Below are 18,767 nucleotides of genomic sequence, written 5' to 3'. Positions count from 1 at the left end.
TTGTGTAGTGACAACTTACTGATGCATCAGGCAACAAAATGATAGCCAAAGGATTTACATGATCGTCACAATTTGATATATTTCATGCGCAGTTTCACTTTTTCTTCTTTTAAAGTTCTTTCAGTTGTATGAAAGCAGAAAGAGATTGAAATGATAGAATCAATAACAAAACCTGAAGTAAACGGATGACATAAAATAGAGTAAGGCAAGTGAACAAGTTAACCCCAGAACTTTCAACTGAGAAAAATAGCACAACAGATTGGTGATTTTTTTCTTTCCATAACCTGTATGCAAAGTCATTACATTTAGCTGGATACCAGCATTATTAACAATTAACAGATGCAGAAGAGATCAAACCAGGCTATAATTTATGCATGCAAATCGAAGACCTAAGATTTAGAGTTAATATAGTTTATAATTTAAGTTAATTTTAACTCTCAGACAGGAAAAGACAGAGTACCATGCCCATGAGCAGAAAAGAGACCTTCAAGCAGTAATAAAGCATTAGACAGGCATACCATTAATTTTCATTTGGGAATCATAGAATGTATAAAGGATTTGCATTACTACATAACATCCTAACTCTTATTACTCTAATATTATCAATCAGAAGAAAACCAACTCAATCCTAACATAAGCCTACAGGCTACAAACAAACATAAATTTGATTCCATATTTGCATTCCTACATAGATTTTGAATTTGCAAAATACAGTTAACAAATCCAAGATGAATATAATTTCCAACTATGATAGATAGTCATCTATACAACTGCTAACCTGAATAATTGTAAACAAAATTGAGAAAGCACTTCCATATTTTTGACAAAAAATGGCAAAGACACTATAAATAAATCAACACCTAGAAAACTACATATTTAACTTGCTCATTTTCATACAAGAAGGAAGCACAGAGGATCGCAGCCAGCTCCCAAAATCATGTCCAAACAATCGCCTAGGCAAACACAACCTCCATCTGGGATTCGACCAGATAGCTATATTCAAATTCACATATTAAAGTAAAAAATATTACCTATAACAATCGACATAACAAAACCATCCAAACCATACTTTCTAAAACAAACTTCGCATAACACACAATCAAATAAAATCCACTGATAAAACTTCAAAATCTCCCCAGATATTTTCCTTAACCCTCAAAAACTCCCCTAATAAAACCTTCTCATCATATTATTCAAATTAGACATAATTCTGGCTGTGTTGACAGCCTCTTTTGGCGCTCTACCTTGAAATCGTTTTGGGTATGGGAAGTAAAACTAATAACTGGACCAACAATAAGTTTCTCATATGTGTTTGAACCCAACATAACATTAATGCTCAATAGTAACAATCTCAAACTCATTATATATAAACCGTGCAACTTACACACAACTCAAGATCAACGCAAAAGCTCAAAAAATCAAACTCAAGACTGAAAATTAAAAATAAAAAAAAAAATATGTCTACTAAACTCAGTATAGCATGCATTTGGTTTTAAACATAATCCAAGTTCATTATAATTAAACAACAATAACAATCATAACATTTAAACCCCATAAAATTAAAGATCCCACTTACAAAACCTCTCAAAAATTTCCCCAAAAAAACCATAAATTCTTTTCAGAGTTCATCCTCCATCCTCAAATACTCTCCAATATCAGCCTGGTGCAGCACCACAATTCCATTGGGGTCCAGTTTCCGACAATCTTGGGTACTCTTCGCCGCCACACCAAACCCTAACGCCACGTCAGACATTGAAAACACCACCACCCCATCACCAGGGGCAATACTGTCCGTTATCCTCCCCAACCCGCCTTTCAACACGTGGTTTCCGTACAAAAACGACATCTCTGATGTCGGTTTTATCCACACTTTATGCCTCGCATTCGCCGCAACCAAATTCAAAGCTTGTATGGTGAGATGAAATTTGCCGCTGTGCGTGAACTTGCCGATGCACATGCCGAGAGAGACCAGGTTGGCTCTTGCGATGTTCGTGGCGCGTTTAACGAGGGACTCACTGACGTAATAGACCCGGTTCTTATGAAGCCGGAAACAGTATCGGCCCGGGTTCGGGTCGGGTCCCTCATGAGATGGGTTTTCGACAATGTTCTTGAGGTTATTGCCGGTGAACTTGAAGAGCTTTTCGAAAACGGCGGTCGTTTCGGCTTCGTCAAGTGGGCGCATTTTTGTGATGTGAAGGAGGGTTTTGTGTCTGTTTTTTCGGGTTTGTTGTGATGTCGTTTGTTTAGGGTTTAAGAAGATGAATTGTCTATTAAGTCCTTTTTTCCTTAATCTTTCTATGGGCCGAAGGTTATCTAAACCCAATGGTTCATTGGAGTTGTTTGGCTACTTGAATTCTGGGCAGTGGGTACTTAGAAAACAATTTTCTAAAACTTTTTTTTGAATATGAAAGGGTAATGCTACATCCATAATTTTTTCTCACAATCCCGATTAAGGCTGTAAATGAGCCGAGTAGGCTCGCGAGCCAACTCGGCTCGACTTGGTAAAAGCTCGTTTAGAGCTCGGCTCGATAAGGCTTAACTTGACTTGACTCGAACTCGGTTTGTTAACCGAGTCGAGTTCGAACATAGTGAAGCTCGGCTCGTGGGCTCACGAGCTTGGTCCGACTCGAGTAAGCACTGTACACTTACACATAGTACTTTGGTGATTTTTTAAACGATTAGGTATTAAACTGATATTTTCTGGTAAAAAAAGTTTTAAAAAATGACAGTCCCCCCCCCCCCCAAAAAAAAAAAAACCAAAAGTGCGAATTCTTAAACACGATACACCAAAATCCCAAATCAATTTCAGTTCCCAATCCCACTTGCCCTAAATCCCAAATCGCAAACAAAGCAAGCAAGTGAGACTTCAATGGGTTTGACGGCGATAGATCTGTAACGCAAATCCGATGAAGAAGACGTGGTTCACGGCGAAGAGTTGATGGTGACAGCTTTGCGACACAAATCCGATGAAGAAGGCGTGGTTCACAGCGAAGAGTTGATGGCGACTAGGAGGTGTGTTGGTGTTGCCAACAAACCATGGTGGAGATCGATGAAATTTTGGGGATTACGACGACTGGGAGGTGTGTTGGTGCTGCTAGCTATCGTAAATGAGAAGTGTTGTGGTTTACTGGTTTTAGGAATTAAAAAATCTGGGGGTGTTTTGTCATTTTTTAAAACTTAAAAAATGGGGGGGGGGTGTTTTGTCATTTTTTAAAATATAAGGATCAGGGCTCACGAGCTGACTCGAGCTCGACTCGAACTCGACCGAGCTCAAGTTCAAGTCTCAATTCTGAGGCTCGCCAGAGCTCGAGCTCGACACTAGTGTAAACGAGTCGAGCTCGATAAGCCAAAAGTTCGACTCGGCTTGGCTCGTTTACAGTCCTAATCTCGATATGATAGCTCGATTAGTCATAATTTATCAAATGAGACCTAAGTGAGACTCATTGTGAGCTGATTAATTACGAACTATCACATTAATGTTATGAGAGAAAGTTTGTAAGAAGAGGTTGTGAGTGTAACATTTTCCATGTCAAAATTGAGATGGATTAATACAACACTTTACACAGAAAATTAAAATTATCCCTTTTTAAATAGTTAAAGTTTTTTTTTGGTATTAAATTTCTTAATTTTTTATTTCCTTTAAAAAAATTGGTTTTGGTTTTTTTTTTTTTAATAATTGCAAAGTTTATAGAATTTAGGTTTTAAGAAAAAAATTCGCTCACAAAAAAGAAACAGAAAAACATCAAGAGCATTTAAGTCATTTTATCATTTTTCGTTAAAGTTAACGGAAAATATATGTTAGCTGTCCCCTAATTTAACAAATTGTAACTTATGTTATCCCATTAACATTGACAATCCTGTTTATATATAAAGATTTTGTTTCAACAACAACAAACACAACTCATCAATTCTACCGAAAAACAACACATCCAATACATGCAATCCTTTCGGAAACAATGATACTCTAAGTTCCATCAACAATGTCAAGTCAAAAACTCGAGTAAACACATTAATTCAACACAAACCTTCAAACCCGTTGCAATGGTCATTTCAATTTAAACATGCAAGCTTGAATTCGAAGGAAAAATCTTAGGTGAGATGGGTTTCATATTTCTACTCATATTCCCAATCCTAATCCCCAAATATTGTTTGGCACATTATTTGAGATATATTACGATTTTTTTAATTATTTTTAGACCCCTTAAGTTTATTAATTTCATTAAATACCCAAAAAAAGTTTAAAAATTAACAAAAGCACCCCCACCGACCAATACTTGCCAAATGCCGGCAACCACCGTTGGTGGTAGCCAAAATCTGTCACAATGGCCTACACCACGACCGGAACTGGCCTGCAATTCACCGATCTGACGGCCAAATAAATGTCCGTTGTTGACGGTTAACGACAACTAAATCTTGGCCATCGTTGACCGACAACGATGTCCATATCTTTCGCCGACGGTTAAAGATGGACTTTTGCGACCGTCGATGGCCACATCTGACCGTAGATCTGGCCTTTTTCGGCCAGATCCGTGGTGGATCTAGTCAGAAAAGGTCATATCGATACCATACTCGCCAGATCCTACTGGTATGTGTCATTACGCAATTTTTCGGCCAGATTTCAGGTGGTGGGGGTGTTTTTGTTATTTTATAAAATTTTTATATATGAGGGTGTTTAGTTAAATCAGCAAATCTAGGGGGTTTTTTTTTTATAAAATTTTAAATTTTACCTCGTAATACTCTCCTATTCAACTACCTAATATTATTTCCAAAATCCTATCCAAAACAATAAAACAAACGGACCTTAACAGGGCATTTTAGACCATATGTTGATCTAGTAATATTTTCAAGCTGTTTGATGATAAAAAACTATTTAAAACATGATTTTCTTTCCACTTTTCAAAATTGTCAAACTGGTTCCAGAGTTCAACCTTAACTTGAAAAATCCTGAAAATTTCCAGAATTAAACAAGACACATACAAGATTTACCAGCATTTAAAATCACTAATTTTGGATTAGTATAGGTGCATCAAATCAGTTCCTGAAAATGCATACTCTGCAGAAGACATAAATTCCAGGATTTACAAAGTAGACATCATAAATGCATAAAGAATTTTTGAGCGAAATCAAATTTCAAACTATCCTCAAGAAGTTTAAAGAAAAAATATCTGAGATTGAGCTTCAATTGTAAACCCAAAGCATAGATATAATTTTTCAGAAGTTTAGGCTGTCAGAATTTCACAAAATAATTTTTTATATCCAAAAACATACTTTAATAACTCTTGGTTCTTGGGGATCAACATATATGCTCTACCCATATAAAACTATTGCATTCAATCTCCAAATTTTCAGTCAACAACAATACTCAACCACCATATCCAACATTTGCTAAAATTAACTCATAACACCTAGCCAAAATTAAAACGTTGCTTCAACATGCAAATACCCAATTTGTAATTTAATGATGAAAGAGTTCACTTGACTTTACTCGAGGACAAGTAAAGAGTAAGTTGGAAAGTATGTTAGAGTCTTGAAAATGACCCTATTTAGGTGATAAAAATATCCCATTTGTAATTTAATTGAAATTATATCGATACAATTAAAAAATTTATGAATTTATTCATAAAAAATCGCATTATAAAGTTTTCTTACTATTTTGCATGTTTGGATTGAAATTTGAGATTATGTAAGTTGATATTAGGGAGTGAGTTATTGATTAGAGTTGATTTAGTCTCTCTTATGTTGTTCAGGGATCAAATTGTAATTTAATTTGGGGTTGATTTTGCCACTTTTTAATTATGTAGGGACCAATTTGAAATTCAACACATTCCAGGAAGAATAATACTTTGGGTACTAAGAACCATACTATACTTATTCACCATCTTACTAACCATCTTACTATCTTTTATAAATATAACGCATAGTACTGGTACTATACGCATAGTACGAGTACCATGTAAAATTTTAACAAAGATTGTATGGCAGTTAGTACAAGTGGTGAGTAAGCATAGTATTTTTCAAAATATAAACCACTTTCCTGGAAGAGTGATGCTATGGGTACTAATGGATGGGTACTAATTTGTGTACTAACTAAAGCATAGTACCTGTACTATGCGCATAGTACAGGTACTATGCTTTAGTTAGTACACAAANAAATTTACCTCGTAATACTCCCATATCCAATAACCCAATACTACCCCTAAAATCCTATCCAAAATACTAAACCAAACGCACCCTTGGCTACTTGAATTCTGGGCAGTGGGTACTTAGAAAGCAATTTTCTATAACTTTTTTTTTTTTTTTTTTTTTGAATATCAAAGAGTAATGCTATATCCACAATTTCTTTCTCACAACTCTGATATGATAGCTCGATTAGTCATAAGTTATCAGATGAGACCTAAGTGAGATTTATTGTGAGCTGACCAATTACAAACTGTCACATTAATGTTGTGAGAGGAAGTTTGTAAGAAGAGGTTGTGGGTGTAACATTTTTCATGTCAAAATTGAGATGGATTAATACAACCCTTTACACAAAAAATTAAAATTGTCCCTTTTTAAATAGTTAAAGTTTTTTTTGGTATTAAATTTCTTAATTTTTTATTTCTTTTAAAAAAATTGGTTTTGGTTTTGGTTTTTTTTTTTTTTTTTTAAATAATTGCAAAGTTTATACAATTTAGGTTTTAAGAAATAAATTCGCTCACAAAAAAGAAACAAAAAAACATCAAGAGCATCTAAGTCATTTTATCATTTTTCGTTAAAGTTAACGGAAAATATATGTTAGCTGTCCCCTAATTTAACAAATTGTAACTTATGTTATCCCATTATAAAAGTCTAAAAACAACATATCCAATACATGCAATCCTTTTGGACACAATGATACTCTAAGTTCCATCAACAATTTCAAGTCAAAAACTCAAGTAAACACATTAATTCAACACAAACTTTCAAACCCGTTGCAATGGTCATTTCAATTTAAACATGCAAGCTTGAATTTGAAGGAAAAATCTTAGGTGACTTTTGGTTCCATATTTCTACTTGTATTCCCAATTTTATTCCTCAAATATTATTTGGCACATTATTTGAGAAATATTACTATTTTTTAATTATTTTTAGACCCCTTAAGTTTATTAATTTCATTAAATACCAAAAAAAAATTTAAAAATTAATAAAAACACCCCCACCGACCCATACTTGTCAGATTTCAACAACCACCGTCGGTGGTAGCCAGAATCTATCACAACGGCCTACACCACGATCAGAACTGGCCTATAATTCACCGATCTGGCAGGCAGCGACGACCAATTAAATGACCGTCGTTGACGGTCAATGACGACCAAATCTTGGCCATCGTTGACCGACAACGACGGCCATATCTTTCGCTGACGACCAAAGATGGACTTTTGCGGCCGTCGATGGCCACATCTGGCTGTAGATCTGGCCTGGATCTGGTCAAAAAATGTCATATCAATACCATACCCACCAGATCCTACCGGTATGTGCCATTACGCAATTTTTCGGCCAGATTTCAGCGATGGTGGCCGGAATCTGGCATTGCAAGTGGTGGGGGTGTTTTTGTCATTTTACAAAAAATTTATATATTGGGGTGTTTAGTTAAATTAGCAAACGTAGGGGTTTTTTTATAAATTTTTAAATTTTAACTCGTAATACTCCCTTATTCAACTACCCAATATTATTTCCAAAATCCTATCCAAAATAATAAAACAAACGGACCTTAACAGGGCATTTTAGACCATATGTTGATCTAGTAATATTTTCAAGCCGTTTCATGATAAAAAACTATTTAAAACATGATTTTCTTTCCACTTTTCAAAATTGTCAAACTGGTTCCAGAGTTCAACCTTAACTTGAAAAATCCTAAAAATTTCCAGAATTAAACAAGACACATACAAGATTTACCAGCATTTAAAATCACTAATTTTGGATTAGTATAGGTGCATCAAATCAGTTCCTGAAAATGCATACTCTACAGAAGACATCAATTCCAGGATTTACAGAGTAGACATCATAAATGCATAAAGAATTTTTGAGCGAAATCAAATTTCAAACCATCCTCAAGAAGTTTAAAGAAAAAATATCTGAGATTGAGCTTCAATTGTAAACCCAAAGCATAGATATAATTTTTCAGAAGTTTAGGCTGTCAGAATTTCACAAAATAATTTTTTATATCCAAAAACATACTTTAATAACTCTTGGTTCTTGGGGATCAACATATATGCTCTACCCATATAAAACTATTGCTTTCAATCTCCAAAATTTCAGTCAACCACCATATCCAACAATTACTAAAATTAACTCATAACACCTAGCCAAAATTAAAACCAAATACCCAATTTGTAATTTAATGATGAAAGAGTTCACTTAACTTTACTCAAGGACGAGCAAAGAGTAAATTGGAGAGTGTGTTAGAGTCATGAAAATGACCCTATTTAGGTGGTAAAAATATCCCATTTGTAATTTAATTGAAATTATATTGAGACAATTAAAGAATTTATGAATTTATTCATGAAAAATTGCATTATAAAGTTTTCTTACTATTTTGCATGCTTGAATTGAAATTTGAGATTATGTAAATTGATATTAGGGAGTGATTTATTGATTATAGTTGATTTTGTCTAGAGCTGGGCATTTGGGACCGGGCCCAAAAGCCTAGCTCCAAAACCCGGTCCTAGGACCGGTCCTTGAGAGGACCGGACCTAGGAGGCCTGGTCCCAAAACGGGACTAGGCCTAAGGAGGAGGGCCTGGGCCCTCCACTTGGCCCTCCTCCAAGGCCCAGGCCTGGGCCCAAAATTTTTTGTATTTTTTCAATATAGTCCCCTGCCAAATTACATAAAACCCCCTGTTAATTTGAAAATAAATATAAATTATGAGGGCTAAAATAAAATTTTATAAAAAAAAAAATCTTCCAGGTCTAAAAAATTTATAAATTTTATAAATTTTACCCCAACAAAATACTAAAAACCCCTATAAAATTTTGTTTTGCCCCCAAAATATAAAAAAAATTGAGGGGAAAATAAAATTATCCAAGCCCCACGGGACTGGTCCTAGGACCGGTCTTGGGCCCATGGGACCAGTCTCGACCAAGCCTAAGGCCTGGTCCGGGTCTTGGTTTTTCTGATGGGCCTAGGACCGGTCCTAGGCCTATGAGTGACTGGTCCCATTTGGGACCAGTCTCAAACGGGCGAAAGCCTGGACCCGCAAGGGACCGATCCCTGCCCACCTCTAATTTTGTCTCTTTTACGTTGTTCACATGTCAAATTGTCATTTATATTTGGGGTTAATTTTGTCATTTTTTAATTATGCAGGGACCAATTAAAATTCAACACATTCCAGGAAAGTGATTTATTGATTAAAGGGGGTGTGGCATCGTCCACATCGGAAGATTGGTGAAGCATCACTTCGAGTATAACTAAACAAATTTCTTTCTATATGATTTGTTTTTCATAAATGTAAATGTAAAAATGTTTTAAACAACATTTGAATTGTAAAATTGATAAATTGTGAATGATCTAAAATATTTCTCAATAATGCATGTTAATTAATTACAATTAATTGTTAACAGAGCATGCTCTGTTTTTTATTTTGTGCAATGGAGTATAAATTGGAAATGCATCTGGGCAAAGTCAATAATAATCTGAAACACAGAAGAGAAAAACCAAATTGAAGCAATAACGGAAATATTATATCTAAATAATAACCCGACAACAACTTATTAAAACAACTATCTCTAGGTAGTTTACGATTATTAATAAGAGATAATCACTAGAGGTTTATTTGGCCGCTAACTTCAGGTTCTTGAGAGACTAATTGAAGTGTGTGCAAACTGGTTCAGGTACCCTCGGATTAAAAAAAAAAAAAATATAACCTTATTAAAACACTACCCTTTATGGTGTCTGTCACAGAAACTTCCTAAGCAAGCGTCATTCTTTCGGACACTTCAATCGTTGCAGGCCTTGAAGAAATATTATTCCACCAAGCATTAACATGGGGACGAGAAGTTACTAAAGTGGCTTTGGAAGTTTTCATAAAGTAAATTAGATATGGTAAATGGTGCATATCAGCCATGGTGTAAAAGTCTCCCGCCAAATATATGGATTTACTCAACCTTTCTTCATAGACATTAAGAACTTTCCCCAGTTTCTGCAATTCGGCTTCAACAATCTTTTCATCTAGAGGTTTCCCAACTATTGGATTCAAGATCAAATGGCGAACTATTGTCCTTATTGGACCATCAAATTGCTGAGTTTCAACTTCCATCCAAGTCTCTACAATCGCTGACTCCTTGAGACTATTTGATCTTAGCAAATCAGTTCCTGTGTTCTTGTATTTGTTTGCTATGTACCTGGAGATGGCCCTTGATTCTGCACATGAAGCACGACCACTATGCTGTTAAATTTCTGAAAACAAACTAAAGCAAAGATGGCTATAATCTCACCAAAGAGTTTGACATCTTCGTCTTCGAAGGCGGGTATCTGCCCAAATGGCTGATAAGAAACAATGAAATAATTCCTGTAAGACTTTTCTGAAGTAATTCCCACAGAAAAAATAGAAGAAGAGATTAAAGAAATTGTGAGTCTCACACTTAGAGATAAGTAAGGTTGTTGCTTATGGGCACGGTTGAAAACGTCAACAGGGAGCAGTTGATAGTCTACATTTTTTTCAGAAAGACAGAGCAACACACGTGCAGTGCTGGTGGTCAATGCCAATCCATGAACTTTGATTACCATTGCTATAGGCTTTGGCTAAGCAGGAGAAGCTATGCCAAAATTGAGAATGGAGCATAGAAAAACACACAGGGTCTAGCTAGAGTTAAATAGCTGAGCAGGAGTCGACAGGTTCTCTTGAGGTTTTATATAATCTATTGCCTCTTATGTTCCCTCTGTTTATTTGTATCCAATTTATGCCGGCATTTTTTGTTATCTTGCGGCCGAGAATAACATTCTTGGAGATGAAATCAAGACAGGATGGATTCTGAGGTATTGATTTGAATAAAATATTTATGCATGCTTGTAAAATTACAAAGTTCAATAGAACCAAATATTTTATTCTGGCACATAGCAGATTATACATAAAAACCAACAAAATTAAGATTCGTGAATTGAGACAACATCAACCTGTTAAAACACCCTTTTATTCTATATTTGATAATACAGTTCATTTCCATTAATTTCCTAGATCATTGTCATGCCTTCTGAAACTTTAATGGTTGCAGGCCTGGAAGAAATATCATTCCACCAAGCATTAACATGGGGACGAGAAGTCACATAACTGGCTTTGGGAGTTTTCATGAAATACAGAAGATATGGTAAGTTGTTCAAATCAGCCATGGTGTAAAAATCACCGCCCAAATATTTAGATTTTGACAGTCTTTCTTCATAGACGTCAAGAACTTTCTCCAGCTTCTCCAGCTCACCTTCCACAATCTTCTCGTCAGGAACTTTCCCGCGGAGTGGATTCAAGACAAATTGGTGGATAAGTGCCCTTAGTGGACCATTTAACTGGTGAGCTTCTACTTCCATCCAAATCTCTGCAATTGCCGACTCCTTTAGACTACTTGACCTTAACAAATCAGTTCCTTTGTCCTTGTACTTGTTTGCCAGATACTTGCAGATGGCTCTGGATTCTGTAAACACATCACCATTACATAAGATCTGTGAAAACAAATAATTGCAAAAAAGTTGTAACTTTACCAAAGAGTTTGATATCTTCGTCTTCCAATGCAGGAATCTGCCCAAATGGCTATAACAAAAACAATGGAAATTATGTTAGATCAATATTGGAAGCACTTTTGTCTATGGTATGAAAAAAAGTAGTAGTCTAGTTGTCACATTTAGAGATAAATAAGGTTGTTTCTTATGGGCTCCATTGAAAACATCAACAGGTACAAGCTCATATTCGAGGCCCTTTTCGTGAAGGCAAAGCAGGACGCGTACAGTGCAGGCTGCCACCGCCAATCCATGAACCTTGATTGCCATTGAAAAGAAACTCTAATGGAGATAACTGATGACACAAAATGCTTTATGGGGTTTTGAATTTATATATGTATGTAGATGTATATATTTAAGGGAGGAGTTGACAGCAGGTAGTTTGAAGTTGTATATGATCTATCGCCTCACATTTTGTCTCTGCTAAGTTGTACGCAATTTCTGCCGGCATTTTTGTTATCTTTCTACCGGAAACTGAATCTTTACAGACGAATGCCAGACAAAATGGCCAATGATTTATCCTTTTGAATAAACTATTTGATGCATATGTATATCTACAGATTTAAGAACATCCTATATACAAAGAGCTATGAAACGAGAGACTACTCATTGTTATTATAAGTCCATAAGATACTGTTTTTTCTGGATTGCAATCCCGTTTAAGATCGAAATATAAAGGTTCTGGAGACAATATATCCAAGCAAAGCCAATTCAGCAGAATGGATTAACTAGCTCCAAACCCATATAAATTAAATATAAGTAATGCTGTAAATCTAATCCTCTGAACCCTGAAAGTTAGACCGTAATCAGGTAGTGACCACCCCTATTGGGGCTTGGAGGCACTCGTACTCAAAAACATAGGAAATCTCCTTTTGTACTTTGTATTCCAACTTTATAATCACTAATCAATTGCCACAATATCAATCTTCAGACCCACAAAAGAATTCTTTTTCGACCTATCTTTAGTCATTTCATAGGAATAGTCCCAGTGAAAATATTGGGTCTAAGTAACATTCCAGGACACTGAAAACATATCCAATCCATTGGATACGAATTATTCTGAAAAGAAAAGAAGAGCAAATTGTGTCCATTAGAAGTTAGAACACAAAGCTTAGGGCTGTACAAAACCATTAAAAGTGCAAAAGAAATATTCATATTCTTCTATGGGTATATACATGATCGTGATAGTAGTAATTTATTCCATTCCCAACCACACCATCCAAACAACCTTTTAAAAACAACCAAAAAAAATAGAAAAAAAAAAAAAGTTCCAACTTTAACAGCTAAATTACTAAATAAAATCAAAAATCAAAACCGCCATCGAAACCGTCTGCTGCATCGGAAACAATATCTCCAAGCAAAAGACCACCAAGCATTCCTCCAATCAACCCAGCTCCCAATCCCGCTCCCGCTCCAAGTTTGTTCTTCTTAGGCGGTTGTTGCACTGGCGGATACCCGTATCCGGGCTGACCCGGATACCCATAAGCCGGAGGAGGTGGCGGCGGATAACCATAACCCTGAGGAGGAGGCGGTGGATACCCATAACCCTGAGGAGGAGGAGGCGGTGGATACCCACCAGTTCCGTTTGCTGTCGCTTTAGCAGGCGGTGGTGGGTACACGTATCCTTGTTGAGGTGGCGGCGGGTACGGCGCATGTGCATGTACACCGTACGGTGTGGAACTGGACCCCACCGCCGCCGGATATGCCATAACAGGCTCATCAGCTTTAACTTTACCATTACCATAAGACCCATACACCCCACCAGCATTCATGGGCATGGCGGCGGCGGCTCCGGCTGCGGGTGCCGGGATTATATCACCGAACTTGTACGAAAAAGTTAACTCACCCTTGGGTTTTCCAGAGGGAGTCATGACTTGATAAGTCTGAGACTTGAAATTTTTGAGATCTCCAGGCGCGTCCAAGAGCTCTTTGACCCGGACGTTGACTTCACCAACATCTTTATCACCGAGGATACCGTCGCACCTGATCTTCAAATCGAGGCTAAGGCGGTTCTGTTGGGCCAATGACTCGTCGATGGTGAACTTCACGGGGAAGTTCCAGGTGGGATTTGGGCCACAGTCGTGATCCACACGGGACTTGGCCTTCTGTTTCTTCTTCGAGTAATCGCCGACGAGTGAAGCGACGACGTACAAGTCCATCTTGGAGATGAGATTGACATCTTTAAGGTGTTTAGCGGAGATTATGTTGAGCTCTAAGGGGCGATAAGCCATAGCTAAGACTGGATTAAAAAAGATGGGAGAGTTGAAGAGGTGGGGGATTTTATAGAGCGTTTATCCTGTGGATCAAACAAAGTCCCTGTCAACGCGTAGCAGTTTGGGTTCTGAAAACGCGGAATTAACCATGGTTAAGTAATCTGTTAACCACGGTTAAGAAGTCTTGCGAATTGCGATTGTTCTTTTGTTCCGAGTAAACAGTCTTCAACGGTTCAAAGGAAAAATTTATTCCATTGACTTTTTAGATTTTTTAAAAATCGATTTAAATTAGTATTTTAATTCAACTTAAGAGATGCTTTTCTAAAAGTAAAACAAAACAACTACATTCCATTCAAATAACTTTCGGTTTTCTAAATTATTTTATGTAGTGGAACTTAAGAAGTATAATTTGAAAATTAAAGCATATTGTTCTTGAGTTTGACCACTATTCTTATACAAGATCTTAATTAAAATAGATTATTTTTTATGCGTAAATGAAACGCCGCCATAATTAACCTGTGTCTTTATAACTAAGCTAACGTGTAAATTCATAAAAATAGATAGATATGGTTCAACTATAACAACTCCTCTTGTAAGGCATTATCTCATTATAACTCTGAAGGAATTGTCTTCAGCAATATGCATAACACGCAGTACATACGCGGTAGGAAACCTTCAATAATGATACATTCTTCCCCCTGCAATCTTAAAATATTGTCCAGTTTTCCAGAGTTGGACCGCCAGAATCTTATACCTATCCCAATAATATGGCTAAGCAGAACAATAAGAAACATTCTGGGAGCTTTTTCTTTTCACCTTCTAAAAGCATTTACAAGCTGTACTACTGTTGTGTCAATGTAACAACTATCTACTTCCCATCATTCTTCAATAATAATAGATTCCTATACCAACTTTCCTTTTTTTTGTAACTCTCAAGCATCCACATTACTTTTTTACACTGAAACTTTAGGAAAAGTAAAAAGGGTCTTGGTTTGGCGATTCGGCGATTCTAGACTGCCTAATTTCACACTTACTCCTGCATTTCACGGCTGTTATGCTGCTGCTCATCACATCAGAGATTGAAAGGCACATATCCCAGTGAGCACTTTAAGTTGGCAACTATGTCATGGCATCTCATTAAAAGGTTTAGTGTTTGATTTGAGATGTTGATGCTCCTCTCGCTGCTAGGGGTATAGATACACTTGTTCCTTGCTTCAAGTTGAAGATATCGCCTGTTGCAAATCTCTACAAAATGGTCAAGTTTGTGGTTCTCAAGCATGCAAGAGATCCTGTTTGGAGGGAGAGGAAGAGGAGGCATGACCTCGTGCAAGTTTTGTGGATTAATGTTGACTGTTGCATAGGCATCTGAAGTATCATTTGAATGATTGCCAACAGAGATTTTGACATTGCGATTTGCCAACTGCTCTGTGCCAATACTTTCCTCCCCTTTCATCATATTTTTGACATGGGGGGTGTCACTATGAATAATGATAACCTCATCAACCTGTTGCTTCTTCAGAAATGATTTTGACTGGACATTTGGAAGCTGAGGTGGCGTAGACCTTGGTTTAGTGGAATTACCCATGCTCATGGACATAACAGGTGGAACCCAATCAGGGGATTTTCCTATAACAAGCTGCTTGCCTGGTTTAGGGAATTCTGTGGCAGGAACTTGGAAGGCTTGCAGATAATATTCTACCTTTGCACTGCCAAATAGTGATCTGTTTTTGACTGCATATTCATACGCTGCCTGAGCATTTGATTTGAACTTGAATATAACCTGGCATGTTGAGAATTTCCAAAACACATGAGGAGCAGAATGAAGCTGCCCGAAGCGTGCAAATCTTGCTTTGAGCTCTGAAACTGAGGGCAGCGCTGATTGATGAGGGAATTGCATCCCTATCATTGTAGGTTCAGCGGCCCTTGTTGAAGTCTCCTGCATGTTCCTGGGTGTATGTGTTGTCAGCTTTTTTGGGACTACCACATTCATTTTTCTCTCATTGCTACCTTTAGGTTTCAGAAGCTTCCAGCTGTCAGTCTGCTTTTCTGCAGTCAATAACTTAAGCTCCTTCATTTTTTTCAGTTCTTCCACAGGCATCTTTTTCACATGATCACAAATGCTGCTGTTTACTCCAACATTTGCATAATCATCAGGTTTGAGCCCTTTTTTTGGTGGTTTCAAAGCACAAGGCAGGTCTTGAGCAGTTACATTGTAAGGACTCTTAGCCACACAACAGGCAGAAGATTTAGTAGGTGAACTTTCAGTTAATTCGGCTTCTGCTGCTGGGGCCACAACAAAGTCTTTCTTAAAGACTACAGATCTGAGTTTCATGAAAAACTTCAGCACAATTTCAGGGATATTGTTCTTGCAATGACACGGGCTATGAGCAAGATCTAACAGATAACTAAGCAACTGGGGAAAGTTGCTGTTAATACTTCTTAAACCAACCATTTGCTCTGTAGCCATAGAATCAAAAGAAAAGGTGTGTGGTTTATAGCCTGATTATCTTTTTTCATCTTTAAGGAGATTATCTGAACATTCAAGGTCTGGTTCAGACTTAAATTCTTTCTTCCTTTTATTTTTACCCGCTAAAAGAGTTTCCCCAGAATGTAAATCTCCTCCAAAACGTTTCTGAACTCTTGGTTTCTCATCCAGACCTTCACTACTGGTAACCTTTCGAATTACTACAGCATCTGGGGGAGGCAAAACTCTTCCAACCACCTGCACATTCTCCAAAGAATGACTAGTTTCAACTAGTTTTTTGAATTTTGGCCGGCATTGTTGGAAACCTTGAGATCTGTCACAATATTTTACCCTCTTTGGTTCTCCGTCAACTGTAGCCTTAATTGAATTATTTTCAAGTGTTGACTTCTTTACAGTTGTGGCTTCTTTGCGAAAAGGATCTGTTCCATATTCAACAAGAAACCAAAAAGAACTTTGTAATAGGGCGAAAAACTATATGAGAAATACATATGACAGAACATAAAGAAACCAAGAGATCAGAATATTTAAATGCAATTTGCCAGACAAGTAATATGAATTGGACACAACTAATATTATACACGACAAGTTGCTAAATATTTGATAAACAATTTGTTCATCCCATTTTATCACCAGTGACCAAGAAAACCACTTGATACATATATATAAGCTGGCAATTGGAACTACATGAAATGACCTTATGGCTCAGCTTGGACTAACCATAAAACCACATTTTGCAAGAAATGGAACAGTTACCATCACAATGACAACAGTCAGCTAGATCCTGCCTAACATTGGATTCATATAATTGTAGCTGATGATTTTACTATAAGGCTTCTGAGCAGTTTCTAACTTCTTCTAGAAAACATGGCAATAAAGAGCAATATCAAGCACTAACACACACTAGGATATCTGGGCATCATCATGAGACAAACCAGAAATCCATGTGACTGCCACACAATTTCACAAAAAGATCACAAAATGCACAACGCCATTTCTGGCCATACTGATTTGTGATTTCTGTTTAATAATTCTATATGAGAAATCCAGAGCCTGATATCTGTCAATTTAAATCCAATCTTAATAATAATAGTAAAAGGTAATGAAACTCAAGCTCAATAGCCCCTCTTTTATTCTATTTTTCCATATGTAAGGATAAACTTGCAACGCCTCCAGAACAGGAAACAGACATAGATAGGCTTTGTTAAACAAAAGATGGTAATCAATGAAACTTAAATACACAAGTTCATCAACATTTAAGAATCAATACCTTGAGAATGCCCTTGCTCCTGCAGATTCAAAGCCTGAAATGATTTGGCACCATGTATTGGCTGTTCTCCCAAGGCCTGAGCATAGGTCTTATCGACATCCTCAAACACGGCCTTCCGGTAAGCAAGAACAACAGCGATATTCTTAATCCAATCAATGCTTCTTTTCAAATCACTAGATGGCATAGATGCTAACTTGTGTACAAAACAAAGCATCTCGAAAGGCTGAAACCCTTCTCTAGCATTTTTAATTTGCTGCTTTGAATACACCACACCGAGCTGATGGCCATTCATATCAACTTCAACAAACCTTTTAACACCCGTTGCCCGAAAGTTACAAGGATTATGACACTGACAGGACACTCCAAGAGCAGCTCTCCTACCAGCCTCATCCTCTGCCTCTTCAACAGCATCTAAAAACGGCCTAGCATCTGTTTGCATCGATTTCTCAACATAATTAACGTCAAATGGTATAAGCTCCATTGGATCAAACCATCCATAGCTATTATCTCCAAAAAATGCAACCAACAGATGCCCCTGTTTCTTGGTTTTACACACCCAAGGCATTGCAAAAGCTTCATGGAATACCTGCCCCGGCCACCACGGATGTGATTTAATCTTTCCCCATACCATGTCCCCAACTTCATACGTGGTTCCTAATTGCTTCATCAAACATTCTCAAAATCGTCAATCATTTCTTTCTCTCCCTTAGTCAATTTCTCATTCCTCATACTATACGCCATACTAGCAGCACTAATCACAGGATCAATTTTCTTCCCCATAATCAATCTCACAACAAACCCTTGATGCCTCAAACCTAGTACTTACATTATCTTTAGCTTCAACAGCAAACTTTACATCTTTCCCATAAATTCCACTCGAAAAACCCATAGTTTCCTCAAAACTTGTCTCCATGTGAACACTTACAACATATGCTTTTAATTTCAACAAATCAAAGTTCAATGTCAAGAGCCCTATTCAAGTGAGGAAATTTAACTCCCCGGACATCCCAAGTTTGCATTTTAAATAATAACCCTGAATTTTTTTTGCAATTTTTTTAACTTAGAAAAACTGACATGGCAT

General features: G+C 36.9%; 5 protein-coding genes across 5 annotated transcripts; all 5 read right to left on the bottom strand.

Moving 5' to 3' along the window:
- Nucleotides 1–1,441: 1,441 nt before the first annotated feature.
- Nucleotides 1,442–2,254, bottom strand: LOC116132856 (60S ribosome subunit biogenesis protein NIP7 homolog). The gene has a single exon (XM_031418528.1). It carries the CDS (start codon nt 2,180–2,182, stop codon nt 1,619–1,621), a length of 564 nt encoding a protein of 187 aa, XP_031274388.1. The 5' UTR covers nt 2,183–2,254; the 3' UTR covers nt 1,442–1,618.
- A 7,536-nt stretch (nt 2,255–9,790) lies between these two features.
- On the bottom strand, nt 9,791–10,770 carry LOC116132754 (glutathione S-transferase F13-like). The gene is made up of 3 exons (XM_031418420.1): nt 10,597–10,770; nt 10,452–10,500; nt 9,791–10,377 (listed from the first exon to the last, which is right to left on the bottom strand). Exons 1-3 carry the CDS (start codon nt 10,741–10,743, stop codon nt 9,926–9,928), a joined length of 648 nt encoding a protein of 215 aa, XP_031274280.1. The 5' UTR covers nt 10,744–10,770; the 3' UTR covers nt 9,791–9,925.
- Nucleotides 10,771–10,921: 151 nt separating this feature from the next.
- Nucleotides 10,922–12,701, bottom strand: LOC116132821 (glutathione S-transferase F13-like). The gene is made up of 3 exons (XM_031418492.1): nt 11,845–12,701; nt 11,707–11,755; nt 10,922–11,639 (listed from the first exon to the last, which is right to left on the bottom strand). Exons 1-3 carry the CDS (start codon nt 11,989–11,991, stop codon nt 11,188–11,190), a joined length of 648 nt encoding a protein of 215 aa, XP_031274352.1. The 5' UTR covers nt 11,992–12,701; the 3' UTR covers nt 10,922–11,187.
- Nucleotides 12,702–12,858: 157 nt separating this feature from the next.
- Nucleotides 12,859–14,007, bottom strand: LOC116132819 (protein SRC2-like). Its single transcript, XM_031418491.1, has one exon. It carries the CDS (start codon nt 13,950–13,952, stop codon nt 13,023–13,025), a length of 930 nt encoding a protein of 309 aa, XP_031274351.1. The 5' UTR covers nt 13,953–14,007; the 3' UTR covers nt 12,859–13,022.
- A 587-nt stretch (nt 14,008–14,594) lies between these two features.
- Nucleotides 14,595–18,599, bottom strand: LOC116132816. Its single transcript, XM_031418481.1, has 4 exons — nt 18,513–18,599; nt 17,687–18,347; nt 16,444–16,838; nt 14,595–16,401 (listed from the first exon to the last, which is right to left on the bottom strand). Exons 1-4 carry the CDS (start codon nt 18,597–18,599, stop codon nt 15,007–15,009), a joined length of 2,538 nt encoding a protein of 845 aa, XP_031274341.1. The 3' UTR covers nt 14,595–15,006.
- Between the last annotated feature and the right edge of the window lie 168 nt (nt 18,600–18,767).

This window comes from Pistacia vera, unplaced genomic scaffold (genome assembly GCF_008641045.1).
Source record: "Pistacia vera cultivar Batoury unplaced genomic scaffold, PisVer_v2 Contig260, whole genome shotgun sequence".
NCBI lineage: Eukaryota > Viridiplantae > Streptophyta > Magnoliopsida > Sapindales > Anacardiaceae > Pistacia > Pistacia vera.
The sequence above is the reverse complement of the archived record's forward strand: the minus strand, read 5'-3'. Positions and strand labels throughout refer to the sequence as shown.